General features: G+C 39.2%; 2 protein-coding genes across 5 annotated transcripts; one reads left to right on the top strand and one right to left on the bottom strand.

Annotated features, from left to right (window-relative positions):
• The first annotated feature begins 7,136 nt into the window (after nt 1-7,136).
• LOC112197500 (4-coumarate--CoA ligase 2) lies at nt 7,137-11,902 on the top strand. The gene is made up of 5 exons (XM_024338214.2): nt 7,137-8,248; nt 9,021-9,219; nt 10,402-10,615; nt 10,715-10,817; nt 11,453-11,902. Exons 1-5 carry the CDS (start codon nt 7,244-7,246, stop codon nt 11,570-11,572), a joined length of 1,641 nt encoding a protein of 546 aa, XP_024193982.1. The 5' UTR covers nt 7,137-7,243; the 3' UTR covers nt 11,573-11,902.
• Nucleotides 11,903-12,209: 307 nt separating this feature from the next.
• On the bottom strand, nt 12,210-15,430 carry LOC112198132 (aspartate carbamoyltransferase 1, chloroplastic). Of its 4 annotated transcripts, none has more exons than XM_040517684.1 (6): nt 15,242-15,430; nt 14,096-14,715; nt 13,870-14,009; nt 13,263-13,436; nt 12,896-13,132; nt 12,210-12,796 (listed from the first exon to the last, which is right to left on the bottom strand). In XM_040517684.1, exons 2-6 carry the CDS (start codon nt 14,634-14,636, stop codon nt 12,689-12,691), a joined length of 1,200 nt encoding a protein of 399 aa, XP_040373618.1. In that variant the 5' UTR covers nt 14,637-14,715; nt 15,242-15,430; the 3' UTR covers nt 12,210-12,688. The 4 variants fall into 4 exon arrangements, with proteins under 4 accessions (XP_040373618.1, XP_024194961.1, XP_024194960.1 ...); XM_024339193.2 differs by having other exon boundaries at nt 15,114-15,430; XM_024339192.2 differs by having other exon boundaries at nt 14,096-14,698; nt 15,242-15,429.
• Nucleotides 15,431-15,959: the final 529 nt, after the last annotated feature.

A 15,959-nucleotide genomic window follows, 5' to 3' on the forward strand; every position in this document is an offset into this window, starting at 1 on the left:
TGTGGTTTTTGATGATTTATATTGTTGAAAGAATGATTGTGAGTTGTGATGTGACAATTGTGAGTCCGAAGGTTACAGTGGTAACCTGGGTTTGTTCTGAGGGCCGAATGGTCTGAAGTCCGAAGGTTACCACTGTAACCTTGGTGTACTGAATCGTAAGGTTGAACCTCGGCCGAGGTGACAGGTTACGATTCAGTTGGTGTAAAGGTATCGTAAGGTTGAACCTCGGCCGAGGTGACAGGTTATGATGCAGTTAGAGCTCTAGTCTGTTGTGGGAGTACGGTCATGGTGGTAACTAGGTTATTGCATTGTGAGTACTTTGTGCCACGTGAGTTGGGTTGATGATTAAATTGTTGGAATTGTTATGTGTTTTCATATTGTTGGATTGATTTACTTGAATTAAAAGAATTGTGATTTATTAAATCAATCGTTCATTTCTTATTTACTCACGAGCTTTGCAAAAAGCTTACTGGGTTTTGTGTTGTTGCAATCCTGGTACACTATTCAAACGGTGTAGCGGATAATCCTGCAGGTCAGGATAATCAGGGTCGAGAGCGAGCTGAGTAGGGCAGTGAGGTTGACCTCAGCACTTAGTCTATTTTGGTGTGTTTTATAGACTCCTTTGAGCGTAAATTTTATTTATGGTGGTTTTGTAATATTTGACTCGAGAGATAGTTTACTGCGAGGTTTGTGTTATGTTTTGTGAGACGCTGGTTAAAAAAAAACAAAAGTTCAGGACGTTATTTGTATCGGTTATTATTCATATTTCGGATTTGAATTTGTTATTCAAAATTCGGGGTGTGACACTCGTAAAGGGCCTCTTGGTCGGCCATCTACCATGTACTCTAGGTGTTTCTAATTAGACAAACTCTTCACCCAATAGAGTTATTAACAGGGGGCTTGGGGAACTTGTTTATACCATATGCATATCGAGCATAATCACCTGAATAACACAGCCAACTGGCCACCATAAGAGGCTTGGGGCTAACTCTATAAGGTAGGCCTAAAACCCAACACATATACTAGTTTGAGTAGTCTCACAGTCCCAACTTTGATAAGCCACATCTAGATCCACATGGGAAAGGGAAGGGTGACAAGCCCAAATAACCTAACACTATATATACAAGTGTCCCTCCTTATTCAAGGTATGTAAGTCACTACTCTCTCTACTCCTACCTTATCAACATTCATACAAATATCTAACTTAAGTATCAGAGAGTCGTAGGCCGGCAACCCCGATCTACCCTCTGGCCTCTATTTGTGGTTGACAGGTGACAGAGCTTGGAGATGGTACGCCTTCTCGGTGATTCTCAATATCCTATCGGAAACCATACATAAACAATTTCAGCCATAAATTCGATAATGATTGCAGCTATAAGTACAGTATTGGTTGCAGCTATAAGTGCGGTAATGATTACAATTTTGAGACTTGTAGCTAAAGTCACAGGCTACTTTTCGTGTAAGTTTACTCGCAACCCAAGCCACAGGCTACTTATTGTGCAAGGTTACATGCAGGCCAAGTCAGCATTTACTATATATAGAAGGCTTAAAAGCCAGGTATCACATCTCAATATCTCATTCCAATTCATTTTATTACACTCGACTAAGATAAATACTAATTTAGGCATTAGAGGGTTTTCTGCAGGTACCCCCTTCTTCGTGTCGTCAATCAAACTTCAAGTCAAGAAACGAAACTTCTTGATAGCTCTTGATCAACTCCTGCTCTAGCTAGTCTAAATCTATCAGTGAATTAAAGTCCAATCGGAATCTTTCATCGCCAACAAGAACCAATAAAATATTCCTGGACTGGTAGAGTACCTCCCCTTTTAAGTACCATTGGTCCATAAAAAAATTAAAATTTAAAAAAACAAAGAAGCAAAAAACAAAAAAACAAAAACCAAGGGAACTAGCCACCTACCTCCCAATAAACCCTAGCCGTAGAACAATCGTTCAAGTGGGAATCGAATCATCGATGGATCGATGCAGTGACATGTGATGGGCACACCCTAAGAAATTAAACAAGGCGCTCGTATTGTAATCATTTCATGACCATTAACTTGAGGATGCTGAAAATCTAGGGCTGTAAAGAAAGGAGAAGGAAGAAGAAGAAGTAGCAGAGGAAGAGAGATGAAGACGATGCTATTCTTTATTTGATAAGGCTTGAGATAATACTCAGCTAATTACATCCATACATTTATATAGAAGGGACTGTAGCTAATTGTAACTAATTTCTGTCAAGCTCAGCTAATTTTTCTAACATTTGTTTCTTGCTAAACAATCTCAGCCCTACACGTGGACATTGGGGAAGCCTTGACTTGATTGTCGACTTTGACTTCAACACTGGTTTGATCATTCCTACATCCCCCCTCAACCGAATGGTTGGGACCAACCATGAGGTTGCCACAAAGATATCTGAACTGAGGAGAATCCAGACCTTTAGTAAGAATTTCAGCAAGGTGTTGAAGTGACTACACTTGAAGAGACCTAGTCTTTTATGCCACAGAGATGGAGATATCTTGGAACCAAAGAAAAGCTGTAGGTGAAGCTATATAAGGATTGAAAAGATGTTTGGAAGTGGATAGGAAATTGGTATGGGATGAAGGCCATTATCACTGAGACCTAGGAATAGCACCCTCCCAGTCACCTTGTCCTGCACCATTGCCAATATTGACTTGGTCACTATCAGAGTAAGTAGTCACATTGTTGAGCTGAAAAATATCTGATGTCAAGTGTGAAGAGGCTCCAGAATCAGTGATCCAGACTTCATGTGTGGGAGTAGCAGGAGTGTGTTGGATAGAAGCTGTCATGGTTGTCTGTTGACCTTGAAGGCTAGCAAATGACTGTCTTTGGTTGTAATCAGCTGCAGAATGACCAGTGAGACCACATAGTTGGCACTCAAGAACAAAAGAAGAGCCAGAGCCTTGGACCTTTCCAAGATGCCAACAAGTTTGAGCAGAATGTCTTGGCTTGTCACAGATCGGACAGATGATTCTAGGCCTAAAACCACCATTGTACCCATTGTAGCCACCATTATAGCCATTGTTAAAAGCAGCAAACCCATTATATCCACTTTGACATCCAGTTCCAACAGGTGTAGGCAAAAGACCTTAGACTCGGAGGACTCAGATAAAAATTGACTCTTGGCAACCATAGCATTCATAGAACCCAAAGAAAGTGAATGTAACTTTGACTCACATTCAATTTCAGATTCAGCAGCAAGAAGCAAGGATCTAAGCTCAGACATAGAAATCGGAGTATGCTTGGCCTTAATCATCATTCTCACAGTACTAAACTCAGATGGTAATCCCTTAAGTATGAGTATCATAATATCTTCATCTGCAATCTTAACACCTATAGCTGAAAGCTGATCCCTAGCATTCTTGACCCTAAGTAGATACTTGTCAACACTATCTGAACCTTTCTCAATAGATTGCAAATTGGATTTCAATTGGAGCACATTAGATCTAGACACAGTTGCATATCTATCTTTGAGAGTGGTCCATACCTCCAAGGCCGAGTTGCAGCCAACAACATGACAGAGTGCTTCAGGGGAGAGAGTAGCAGTAATCAGAGAGATGAGATTGCAATCTTGTTCAAGCCATTCTTCAAGATCCTCAGAGGGATTTGGTGTGAGATGACCATCATCAGAAAAGGAGAACTGAGATGGGCAAGAGTGAGAGCCATCCACAAACTTGAGGAGACCATGGCCACGAAGCAGAGAGTACATCTGAAAGTGCCATGTAGGATAGTTGTTGTCATCGAGCTTCACAGAGATTATACTAGACAGAGTAGCAAGAAGAGAAATCGCTGTAGCCACCATTGTTGCAGAAAGAAAGCTTGAATCTTGAAGATGAAATTGGAGGGATCGAAGAAGAAAAGACTGAGAGATCGAAGAAGAAGATTTGAAGAATCAGAAAAGAAATTCCATTGCTCTTGAATTTTGAGGAAGAACACTTGAATCTTGAAGAAACAGGAGAGATCGAAGAAGAAAGGACTGAGGGATCGAGGAAGAAGATTGAGGAAGAAAGGATTGGAGTAATTGCAGAGATGCTAGAAGAGAAATTCCATGGTTCTTGATACCATGCTGAAAATCTAGGGCTGTAAAGAAAGGAGAAGGAAGAAGAAGAAGTAGCAGAGGAAGAGAGATGAAGACGATGCTATTCTTTATTTGATAAGGCTTGAGATAATACTCAGCTAATTACATCCATACATTTATATAGAAGGGACTGTAGCTAATTGTAACTAATTTCTGTCAAGCTCAGCTAATTTTTCTAACATTTGTTTCTTGCTAAACAATCTCAGCCCTACACGTGGACTTTGAGGAAGCCTGGACTTGATTGTCGACTTTGACTTCAACACTGGTTTGATCATTCCTACAGAGGATGGTGTGGTAGGTGAGATTGCCATATTTGGTCCTACACTTTCGGGGGGTTCTAGCTAAGCTTATCAGAATGACCTGGTTACTCAGCTTAACTATAATAACATGCATCTGTCTTTTTTCTGTCTGGTTTAGTAAGTTTTTTTTTTTTTTTTACTTTATCAAGGAGAATTCAAAGGCTCTCTAAACCCAAGATAAACCTCTTCAGTGCATGTGAAATGCTCAAACTGTGGATTGCAGCACAGTGCCTGGCCACTTTGACAGCTTCGGGGTTCGAACTTAGGTTGGGAAGCACACCCAACTAGGCAAGAACCAGTAGGTCACTTGCAGTGATTAATTGACTCGCGTTTCAGCTATATATATATATATATATATATATATTATATTATATTATATTATTGTTCATTCTAGTTCTTTATATGCGAACATGCACCAGTTCAACACTAGAATTGAATGAGAAGCTTCTACGAGATAAAATAAAAGGTCGTACGTACGCGTATAATAAGACTGCAGGCCTAACACTCCTATTATTGGATTATTAGTATCCCTAACAACAGATGCATGTTAATCTTATTGGCCGATATTAATTTTCTGTGATGGAAATTTATCAGTTGTTGAGGGATTCAAGATATACTTGGAGAAAAAAACAAAGGCTAGCTGGTCGTTAAGTGAAAGAGTTATTACAAGAGTGGACTATAGAAATGAAAAGGAGCATCCTCAGGGTAGAAAGAACAAACGAAAATGACAGATTGTGTGAATTTTTTTTGGTCTTAGCAAATATTGTTCGAAGTTTTCTAAATTGCGAAAGAAGGAGCATGATGGATGTTCTTATTCGACCTCTCTCTTTTGTTTAGAGTAGATGTTGCAGATGATCGATGATCTGAGTGTTAAAAATGTACACGAGTTTTTTTTTTTTTAGAATAAGTAACTTTATTCAAATGAAAATAATCACAAAATATGGGGATGACCGGCGTTGGACAAAAAGTCTCCACTCACTTCCCTACTACTACCATGAGTTACGGGTCAATCATCAACGACGACATCCATGAGCCAAGAGGGCCCAATCCCGAACCAACTAACACGCCCATTTAATCGGGTTACAGACTTTGCAATCACATGAGCACCACCATTCGCACTTCTGGGAACATGAAAAATACCTTGAGTACCAACAGAAGCCAATAGTACCCTGACCTTGTCAACCAAACTCCCTCCGGAGCCAAACAATCATCACTTCTATTTACCAATTGAACAGCCTCTAGGCAATCAGTTTCAACCTTTTCCGGCCTCCATCCATTCTCTACCATTACCTCCAGTCCCATTATTAATGCCTGCAACTCTCAGCTGCACATGGCTGAAGACGCCCATGCAACCGTTCCCCCACAGCAAATGTACACGAGTTTACTTACTGAATAATTACTATTTTGGCATGTCTCTGATTATAAGAATGGTTCATTTATATAAAAGGGCTTCTAATTAAGTTAATCCTCCCGTTCCTACTTATTTCATTTCTTGAATAAGCGAGTCTAACTTGTAGTTGGTAAAGAATGGGCCCTTCTCCTTAAGAATCCTTTAGCTGACAAAATTAATTGAATATTAATCCAATGATTGCTTTTGGCTATTAATAATTTGAAGGGTAGCTCAAGGAGAAATGTTTGAAAAGTGGATTACCTAAAGACAAGTGTACTCTTAATCTTTATAAAAAAGAGTCTTCAATTGGTAAGCGATTGTTGGAAAAACAAAACCCGGTAAGAGATTAATCTTCATATAGGCCAAGTCTAAAGTGTTCATCACTAGTTTTACAACAAATAACAATATGGATCTCTATATAAATGAATAATAGAGTGTAATCACATCCCGGCTACATATATATGGATTATCCATTAATTTTTTTTTTCTTTAATTTTCTGCCTGACGAAATTATTCATATATGAAACAAGTTTCCCAAAAAGAGTTGTTAAAAGTAGGCTAAAATGTTCATGACACAGATTTTTTGGTACTCACGAGCATCACACATACATGGTAGCTACCTAGCCAAGGTTTGACAATTTCATTTGGAATCCGGAAAATAGTTCATTTCTTGCCAACTACAGCATAGACTTACTAGTCTTTGCTGACTTGAATTATATGAAAATTGAATAATTTGGAAACCCTTTGAATTGGGTATTTCCGAGTTTTATATTTGCCTCACCAAATTTTAGGTTTGACATTTTGTTACCAAATAAATTTGTCGATTGGGAGTAGCTGAAATCGAAAAAGGGCAGTGACGCCAACCCGACGTCACTTCCGACGCTTCTTTTTAACTCTCCGTAGTAGGTGGGAAGGTTGTCGTTTACTAGAATCACCAACCAAAACTAGTAAAACGCTGCGTTAGGTGGAGCTTCCTACGTGGCAGGGATTTGGTGGCTTCGAGTCCAACGTGTACCCCACACAACCAAATCCATATCACTTCCCCTCCCTCACCAACCCCGATTCTTCTCATCCTGTACAACCCCGTCCACGATCATATTCTTAGTCTCCCTATCATTTCGTCACACGTGTACATACTTCATCGTAGTTTTACAAAGAGAAATCAAATGAACAGGTGGACGTTGACGATTGGAAGTGTCAAATGTTTCGGTGACAGACGCGTTACCGAGAGAGTTGAGTGTGTTTCTATTTATGCGATAATTTGGACGCGATCTGCCCTTGATAAATTTGTTAATACCGGACAGGTCCAGTCTCATTTCACCATCACACCTACTTGTATATTAAATCAACCAAAACTCAAACCAAAACAGGGAGAGACTTCACCGCAAGAAAGCTAAACCCAACCCAATCCCCACCCTCTCCTTTTCTCTCTCACATTTTCCGTTCACACTTTCCAAAATGGAGAACAAACAAGACAGTCACGAATTCATTTTCCGTTCAAAGCTGCCGGACATTTACATCCCGAACCACCTCCCTCTCCACACCTACTGCTTCGAGAACATCTCCCAATTCCATGACCGTCCCTGCCTGATCAACGGCAACACCGGCGAGACCTTCACCTATGCCGACGTCGAGCTCACCTCCCGCAGAGTCGCCGCCGGTCTCGACAAGCTCGGCATTCATCAGGGCGACGTCGTCATGCTCCTCCTCCAAAACTGCCCTGAATTCGCCTTCGCATTCCTCGGCGCCTCTTACGTCGGAGGCATCATCACTACGGCGAACCCCTTCTACACTCCTGCCGAGGTCGCCAAGCAAGCCACTGCCTCCAACGCCAAGCTGATCATAACTCAAGCGGCCTACGTGGACAAGGTGAAGGACTTTGCCAAACTCAACAACGTTAGACTCATGTGCGTGGACGAGACTTCGTCGTCATCATCAGAGGATGTGTTGCATTTCTCCCAGCTGTCGTCGGCAGACGAGAGCGAAACCCCGGCGGTGAAAATCAACCCGGACGACGTGGTGGCGCTGCCTTACTCGTCGGGGACGACGGGGCTGCCGAAAGGGGTGATGCTGACGCACAAGGGGTTGGTGACGAGCGTGGCGCAGCAGGTCGACGGCGAAAACCCAAACCTCTACTTTCACAAGGAGGACGTGATCCTCTGCGTGCTGCCGTTGTTCCACATCTACTCCCTCAACTCGGTGTTCCTCTGCGGACTCCGCGTCGGAGCGACGATCCTGATCATGCAGAAGTTTGAGATCAACAAGTTGTTGGAGTTGGTGGAAAAGGAAAAGGTGACTATAGCGCCGTTTGTGCCTCCGATTGTTTTGAACATCGCCAAGAGTCCGGACCTGCACCGGTACGACTTGTCGTCGATTAGGATGGTGATGTCCGGCGCGGCTCCGATGGGGAAGGAGCTCGAGGACACTGTCAGGGCTAAACTGCCCGATGCCAAACTCGGACAGGTAATTAATTTTTTTAATTTTTAATTTTTGATAACGGACAGGTAATTAATTTTATTAATTTCATTTTAACGTCGAATACGTTCATAGTTGTTACAAAAGTTGAAGTATAAATAACTTTCTAAAACTTCATATTTGGTTCCTTTGGTTGGTTACGATTTCACCATTTAAAGTAATTAATAGAAGGAATGGAAATTATTTGGGTAGTAATACTTGACATACATATAGATGCTTTCTTGATTTGGTTAAGCAAGATTTGATGTCTTGATGATCTCTTTCCTATTCTACGAAATTGACAAACGCTAACATAACATTAATTTTGTCCTGATCCAAATCAAAAAAATTTAGAATAATTGCCAAAACGTTATCCTATTATTCCTTCATAGTTTGACAAAAAATGCATATCCTACATAATGCACACCATATTTATATAATTTATTCGACTTACAGTACGTTGAAATTTAAACTCTAGGTACTCGACCCTTAATGGAAACAATAAATGTATAATTCTTCCAATTAACATCCCTAATAACAAATATTGTAATACAAAACAACCCCATGAAATACCTTAAGAATCCTCAGTCATGAAGTAATAGAAAACCAAATCATGAAAGGCACGTAATTAGCCATGAAAAGTAATAGAAAGAAGTTGATTGAGAATAGCGCGCCATGGAGTAGTTTATATATTCTTCACTATTATCATTGTAAAAGCACTTCCAAAATAACGCCTTTTATTTTGGATTATGTTCTGAATTTATTTCCATATTTCCTGAAGGGTTATGGGATGACCGAGGCTGGACCAGTTCTATCCATGTGCTTGGCATTTGCAAAAGAACCCTACGAGATAAAATCAGGTGCGTGCGGGACCGTCGTAAGAAATGCTGAGATGAAGATCATCGACCCCGACACCAATGAATCCCTTCCCCGAAACCAATCCGGAGAGATTTGCATCCGAGGTAGCCAAATCATGAAAGGTACGTAATTCCTTCATTTTCATAATTCAAAATTTTAATAGAGTGGTTTAGTCGCCCATGATGGATTAAAATCCAATTAGTTAGTTCGATTAAAGTTATGGTCTGAACGTTGTTGTTTATGGTTCAAACAATGTAGTTATTTTTGTCAAGTTTATATCGAATTTGATCGATCTATGTCTCTATAGCTTTTGTTCTTGCTTACGAAGCAAGATAGAGTTGGATTTTAAAGTCTTGCTTGCAAAAATGGAAAATGGACTCGGATTCGCATCCAATATATTTCTCATAACTAGTTCTTTTATAAGATTTTTTTTATAACAAGTTTATGAGCTGCAAGATTTTCTTTTCGTGTGATTGTACGCCTGTACGGTATGACGTAACATCTTAAAATATTATGAGTGGACGGAGTTATTTGTGGGAGGGGCGTGACTTTGTCTTTCTCGTTCAAACTTAATTGGAGCAATAAACCCTTTCACTACTAATAATGTCTTTGTCATGCATGTCTACCTCTTCAAGTCACCGTCTACGTCAATTTTCAAATAATCTCTAACTGTATAATATTAAAATATATTATTTATTCGTGAATATTTTCTTAACTAGTTTGTTTCGATGTATTTTTTAGTTAGAGCAATTTTAATTTATTACGTTATTGAATGAATCAATGGTCTTTTGTGTCAGTTTGACACATAGTTTTTCTCGCTATTAAGGAAAAAAAAAAACTGTGAATTATTTACTTGAGCAAAAGCAGTCAATTAAATGTTAGAAATATTGTAGGTAAGGGGAAATAATGCATCGGCATGGCTAGTGCACTAGTCGTTTCTTTTTGGCCATAGTTAGAATACACTGATTGCATATTGACAACACTTTCTGTGGTCTTGTTTGGGACATTTATCCGGAGGTATTGAAACTTTTAATTTTCTCTTTTTATTAAAAAGGGGATTATCGAACTTTCCAAGAAAAACTATCCAAAAGTTTGAGGACCACTATTCTGAGAAAATTCGTCAAAGAAGAACAAAATATGAGTGTATAACCTTTCCGAAATGATTCAGCTACTTTTTCATTTCACGAGTAATATCTTACATCAAAAATATTAAACTTTTGCCTAAACCCTTATATCAATATATGCGCAAAAAAATTTAAGAAATCAACTTACTGATTACCCCAAGTTATTAATTGGTGATGCAGGATACCTGAATGACCCTGAGGCGACTGAGAGGACCATAGACAAAGAAGGATGGTTGCACACAGGTGATATAGGGTACATCGATGACGACGATGAGATCTTCATCGTTGACCGTTTAAAAGAACTCATTAAATACAAAGGTTTCCAAGTCGCACCGGCTGAGCTCGAAGCCATGTTGATCTCCCATCCCAACCTCTCCGATGCCGCTGTTGTGCCGTAAGTTAATTACCCTATTGCATAATATAACTTGATTTTTTTTTTTAAAATGTTAAAGTGAATTACTAATAACTTGTTTAATCAATTGTGTTCGATCAGGATGAAGGATGAGGCTGCAGGAGAGGTTCCCATTGCATTTGTTGTAAGATCAAACGGTTCCAAGATATCTGAGGATGACATTAAGCAATACATATCAAAACAGGTACCTACCTTCATTAATTACTCGGTGTTTGAAGTAGTCATAATCTACTAGATATTAAGCATCTGGGCAGGATTAGTTAGATGTTTAGTTTGAATAGCCGAAAGGTTAGCCAATAGGCAATAGCTACTATTAATTCTCACATGTGTGGCATAGGTTAAATAATTAATGTTCTCACATCAATTTCTTGCAAACACTACAGCTGGTTTTGTTCTGAAAAAGAAGTGAGAGATCAAATCTAATAGAAAGCTCTTCTTATAATACTGATATCATCATGATTTCACTTCCAAGACACATGCATTGTTTAAGCGATACTATCATCATCACCGAAATATTGGATAGAATTTATAGCCTTGATGTACAGTTTGTTCATAGGTTCATGTGTTACCTGCCTTCACGATATTTTTTAGTACCTTAAGGCGAAACCTATCCTAATCTTAACCATTTTCAGTCCTTTTAACTGTTGAGTCTGTGACAGCCATCATCAAAGAGTTTTAAGTCATTATGAACGAGATATGTACTAGTTTTTAAAAAAGGCAAAAAATATATATCAATGGTACATATATGATCTAAAAAGGGACTTACTGGTTTTTATTAGTCCTCAAACTAATTGTTAAGTCTACGTTTTATATGTGCAGGTGGTGTTCTACAAGAGAATAAGTAGGGTTTTCTTCACAGACAAAATCCCAAAAGCTCCTTCTGGCAAAATATTGAGGAAAGACTTGAGAGCAAGGCTGGCTGCAGGTCTACCCAACTAGGCTACCAGCAACTGAAACAGTGAGATCAGATTATCAAGTGTGATGAAGATCAAACGCCTATACATCAATGTTATTGGCTAACTTTCCAAAATCGAGAAGGGAAAATCAGGATGGAAAGGAAAAGTACTCATAATTGTTTCTATAATGGGGTGATTTTTCAAGCCTTTGTATGTACCTAATTTCTTCCTCTTTGAGACAATTAAGAAAAAAGAGAGAGAAGTTGTAGGCTTTATACAAATTTGTTTTATGTATAGGGTGTTGGATCAATTGAAAAATGGACTCATAAATGTGTGCAACTCTTAATGTTGAGTAATATATTTGTTCAAAATATAGCCTTTTGTTCATCTTCTTACTTATGTGTAGTTTGAAAGATTTTAGGCTCTGTTGCCTTTCAATTGATTCTCAGACCACAACGCCATTCTGTACTTGTTTCGCATGGCCGGGTATAATCATAGAGGTTAATAGAGGTTGTTATTACGTGTTTGCTAACTAACTTGGACATATTTTAATAGCGAGGCTTAACATTCTCAATGTCGGAAAGACTCTGAATTGTCCTCCTTCATATAACCTAGATTCAAACACAGAGATGTGGACGTGCATTGTAAATGAACAGAACATGAATTATGTGATAAAGAAGTAAAGCATCCAACTGAAAACTTGGGATTAATTCTCCAAATATACAAATATAAAAAGTTGATTACAGAATTGCTGCCACAAATACTAACAGCTAAACAGAGCAAGGATAACCCTCTCACCCAAGTTACAATCTAAAGTTGCAAACTATACTAACCAGTTAATGCAACTATTCCACTGCTCTCATGAAATCTGTTTATCTTGTATTAAAACTTCACGAAAGCATTCAAAAGATTAGTCAAAGGAAACCGCTTGTCTATGCGCTCAATAACTTTTCTGCAGTTTTGGTAGCCAAAATTTGTCCACACACAAGCAATTAAAGAAAGAGTCGAAACTTTTCAAAAGACATCTTTCGTCAACAACCCTACCAATATTATTGCAACCAAGCCCTCCAAAATGACCAAGGAAATAGTGTCATAACTTTAGAATAGCGAGAGAGAGAGAGACAGAGAGACAGACAGAACTTTAGAAAAGATGCCTTCTTCACCACCCTACAAGTAGTAGTTTCAACAGTGCCATCCTAATGTATAGGCCGTTCTTTGCTTGTCTGAAATAGGCAGCTCTCGGATCCCCATCAACATCCACAGTAATCTGCATGAAATTTAGAGGATGATGAAATTAACAAATATATAGATGCATAAGCATGAGGCCTGTTAAAGGGGTTAAAAAATAACTTATAAAACTGCTTACCTCATCAAGTCTAGGCAGCGGGTGCATGACCACAGCATGCTTCTGCATCACATCCAACACATGATGGTCCACAATGTACTTGCCTCGAGCTTCTTCATAGAGGTCAATTCTTTCTCCAAACCGTTCACGTTGAATGCGAGTTTGATAAAGAACATCACACTTGGAAGCAACTTCCATCAAATCACCACTTTCTTCCCACTCAACTTTCTTTGACGTCAAATAATCTTTTATATCATCCTGCAATTGGAATATAAAAAAGGTGAGAATTCAAATCTCTGGGGTCATAACTAGAGTTCCCTCCATTACCATATTATGATGAATTCAGCAAAACTAAAAGATATGCAAAATACCCTGTTTGGTAATTTACCTTCATTTTAACCGCATCAGGAGATACGAAATAGATCTTCACATCATTATACCTAGCAAGCAAGTATGCCAGTGAGCGCACAGTCCTTCCGTTAGCAAGATCACCAACAAGCGCAACTCTAATTCCATCTAGCTTTCCTATCTCCCTTTCAATAGTGTAGACATCTAAAAGAGCCTGTGGAAATGAAACCAAAAAACTAACTATAACCAGATGAAGGATACTGAAACTAACAGGAACTATCTAGCAGTATGCCTCAGATATGAGACACAATCCTTATACTCCCAGCCACATCTGTAGTTGACATGACAATCGATACAAACCAGCATCTATATCATTATTGCTGTATCAACGCCTAATTTTTTTTCATTTCAAACTTCTCTTATAAACTAAATGAAGGATTGAGAATTTTGGCTCTTTCTTTCTACAATACATCCCTTCATGGCTGTATAAAGGATTTCAACATCTTTAAAACATAAGACTCACTACTCGTCAGCCAATACAATGACACATCCAGTTCTTTGTGGATATACATACAGATTTTTACATGACTTGAGCCATTAAAATTCACTCTCTCAATCAATGGCAATAAGGATAACTTCCAGCATACCTGCGTTGGATGTTGTCCAGGACCATCTCCTGCATTAATTATAGGAATGGCAGCAGTTGCTGCAGCTCTTTTTGCTGCGCCACTCTCAAAGTGACGCATTACAATTATATCTGAGTAACCTTCAACAGTTCTTATAGAATCTGAAAATGAAGCACCAATATATTCATGACCCAACTGTAGTAAAACCATTTCCTTGGAAATATGATAAGTAATAGGAAGGAGATACCTTCAAGAGTTTCTCCTTTAGCTGCTGAAGAAAACTCCCTTGCATTTTCAGTAGTCAAAACTTCCCCGCCCAACCGTTTCATGGCAGACTCAAATGAAAGTCTAGTTCTAGTGGAGGGTTCATAAAAGAGAGTAGCCATAAGATAACCCTTAAGAATTTGGCTTCCCAGAGAATTCTTCTCAATCTTCTCCATACCACGTGCAACTTCAAAAATGGCACTGAGAATATCTCTATCAAATTGTTGAGCTTCAATCACATCATCAAGTTGAAACTTCTTCCCTGTCGAAAAGGAAGATGAATTTTCAACTTTCAATGCACGGCACAAAAAGTCATTCTTCTGTGAGAATTTCACAACCTGTTCACATTTTGATAATGTCTCATTGGGTAACAACCTTGACCGTGCTAAGCACATAAAGTTGGAGCGACCAGATTGTTTGCAGACAACATCTAGATAACTGCTCCTGAAGTCTTTATAGCACATTGTTGTTTTGTGAAACGACATGATCCCTTGGGATGAAAACAGTAGTGACGACGCAGCCATTTCAATGTGTAAAATTGCCTCAATGGGATCAAGTTGTGTCTATCAAGCAAGTTGAAGCCTCTCTGCATAAAACATAAAACTGGAAACTGAATTGCATGATGAAATAGTACATAACAGTGGGGTTTATGAAGTACGATAACTGATTGCCTAATAGTGCTTGTACAAAATAAAGGAAAGTAAGCAAATCAGGTCAGGTTTATATTTTGACAACTCTATGATTAGTTCTGGTTTTAACAAAAACCGAAAGGCAGTGATTTGTGCAGATGAAAAAGGTATTGAGCAGAAGAAAAGAATAAGTAAAACGCAATGCAGTCGCAAGGATTATCATAAACCTTTACAAACAACTTAAACACAGATCAAAGGACTAATATAAACAAGTACTTTGTTCCTATCCAAACTCAAACCATCTTGTGTTTCTTTGTAAATATGCAACAAACTCAAAGCATGAAATGGGTTTTTGAGCAAACTTATGCTTACCCAATAATATGCTGGTTCCTCTGAACGCTAAAATGGCAGCATATAAAAGAGAAGCCACTTCCCACAAGTTCAAAACTTTAACAGCTTTACAGTCTAATACACAATTTTAAGAGGGAAAATTGTCTCACCGGAAAATTGAGCCCAAACCGACAAAGTAGCAGCGCCACAGGTCGGACTAACAACTCATGAAGGATTCAATTACAGAGACCTGCTTTTGTTATAGTTATAGTTACAGTGAAGATCTCGGACCAATGAGGCAGGAATCTGAAAAAGTTGGGCTTCCAGTGTCCCCTGGATTTCCCGTAATGCGCTCTGATTGTGCGTTCCGGGCCGTATGGTGGGTTTGGCCTTTGCACTTTTGAGGCCTTTAGGCCAGGGGCTGACTTTAACCTTGGGCCTAACGATTGGGTTGGCAAAATTGGAAACATAAATATGAAAAAAAAAGTTGAAGAAGTGAGTGACATATGCAATTGACACTAATAAGAAGATGACTACTATGATCAAATGCGCAAAGTCTATTCAACCCCGTTTTTCATGTACTTGAAAAGATGCTTCTCTCTCTCTCTCTGACTCTCACAAGAGAGGTTTCTCAATGGTGGCTAGCCTTGGTTCTTGCCTGCGGCGGTGGTGTATCGCAACTGTCAGAGGTGAGGACAGTGCAGATCTGCTCGGAGTGGGAACAATTTGTAGGTTCTCCACCTTCGTTGGTAGGCTACATTGCTGTTGGGTTCAGTGGTGGTGATGCCAACGCGTGCCTAGATTTTCAACGACTAGAGTGGCGGTGGACTATGGTGGCGGCAACAGCATGGTGGAGGGGGGCTGTCTTCTCCTCTATCTAGGGCTTGG

The sequence above is a fragment of the Rosa chinensis genome, chromosome 4 (assembly GCF_002994745.2).
Source record: "Rosa chinensis cultivar Old Blush chromosome 4, RchiOBHm-V2, whole genome shotgun sequence".
NCBI lineage: Eukaryota > Viridiplantae > Streptophyta > Magnoliopsida > Rosales > Rosaceae > Rosa > Rosa chinensis.

Excerpts from the sequence above, each read along its gene's own strand:
- LOC112197500 (XM_024338214.2), top strand. The coding sequence starts at position 7,244 with ATGGAGAACAAACAAGACAGTCACGAATTCATTTTCCGTTCAAAGCTG. Across the intron at positions 8,249-9,020 it reads CCGATGCCAAACTCGGACAG|GGTTATGGGATGACCGAGGC; the intron begins GTAATTAATTTT and ends TATTTCCTGAAG. Across the intron at positions 10,818-11,452 it reads AGCAATACATATCAAAACAG|GTGGTGTTCTACAAGAGAAT; the intron begins GTACCTACCTTC and ends TTATATGTGCAG.
- LOC112198132 (XM_040517684.1), bottom strand. The coding sequence starts at position 14,636 with ATGGCTGCGTCGTCACTACTGTTTTCATCCCAAGGGATCATGTCGTTT. Across the intron at positions 14,010-14,095 it reads TAAAGGAGAAACTCTTGAAG|ATTCTATAAGAACTGTTGAA; the intron begins GTATCTCCTTCC and ends CTTCATTTTCAG. Across the intron at positions 13,133-13,262 it reads CTGATGCGGTTAAAATGAAG|GATGATATAAAAGATTATTT; the intron begins GTAAATTACCAA and ends TTCCAATTGCAG.